Source organism: Etheostoma spectabile, chromosome 21 (genome assembly GCF_008692095.1).
Source record: "Etheostoma spectabile isolate EspeVRDwgs_2016 chromosome 21, UIUC_Espe_1.0, whole genome shotgun sequence".
Taxonomy (NCBI): domain Eukaryota; kingdom Metazoa; phylum Chordata; class Actinopteri; order Perciformes; family Percidae; genus Etheostoma; species Etheostoma spectabile.
Window position 1 is genome coordinate 13996997 of NC_045753.1, and position 429 is coordinate 13997425.

At 38.9% G+C, this 429-nt stretch overlaps 1 protein-coding gene across 1 annotated transcript in view; it reads left to right on the forward strand.

The window, feature by feature from the left end:
• LOC116671769 (NACHT, LRR and PYD domains-containing protein 12) overlaps nucleotides 1-429 on the forward strand; it is a 10053-nt gene that overhangs the window by 214 nt on the left and 9410 nt on the right. Inside the window, exons 1-2 of the mRNA XM_032503245.1 lie at nucleotides 1-37; nucleotides 349-429. The exon at nucleotides 1-37 is cut by the window's left edge and continues 214 nt beyond it; the exon at nucleotides 349-429 is cut by the window's right edge and continues 33 nt beyond it. Of these exons, the coding sequence (XP_032359136.1) occupies nucleotides 1-37; nucleotides 349-429 (118 nt within the window). The remainder of the gene's footprint in view (nucleotides 38-348) is intronic.

The following is a 429-nucleotide window of genomic DNA, read 5'->3' on the forward strand; positions in this document are numbered from 1 at the left end:
CATTCTTCAGCAATGAACCTGCACCCTCAGGCACAAAGTAAGATAACTGCTACTAATTATTTTGTGTTTCTATTGTCCATTAAAGTTAATTTGCCACGAAACTTTTAGATACTTTTTGTGACCAAGAGAAATCCTTTGATCCATCTTCCTCTTAGTAGCCTATCTGTGACAGCTGTCAGTCAACTAGACAAGCTGTAATCTCATCGAAGGGGACTATTACAATATCTGAAGCCTCCTAATTATTGACAGAAGCAGTAGTTTGCGTATGTAGAGCTTCCTATAGAGATTTAGAAAGAGGATTAATCAAGGATTTAAGCGATATGAATAATAACATCTTGGTGTTTGCAGAGTTGAGAACAGGAGAGCAGAGTCTGTATTATCTGGCCGTCTGTCTATGAAGAGTGACCGGTCCATAGTGGAACCTCCATT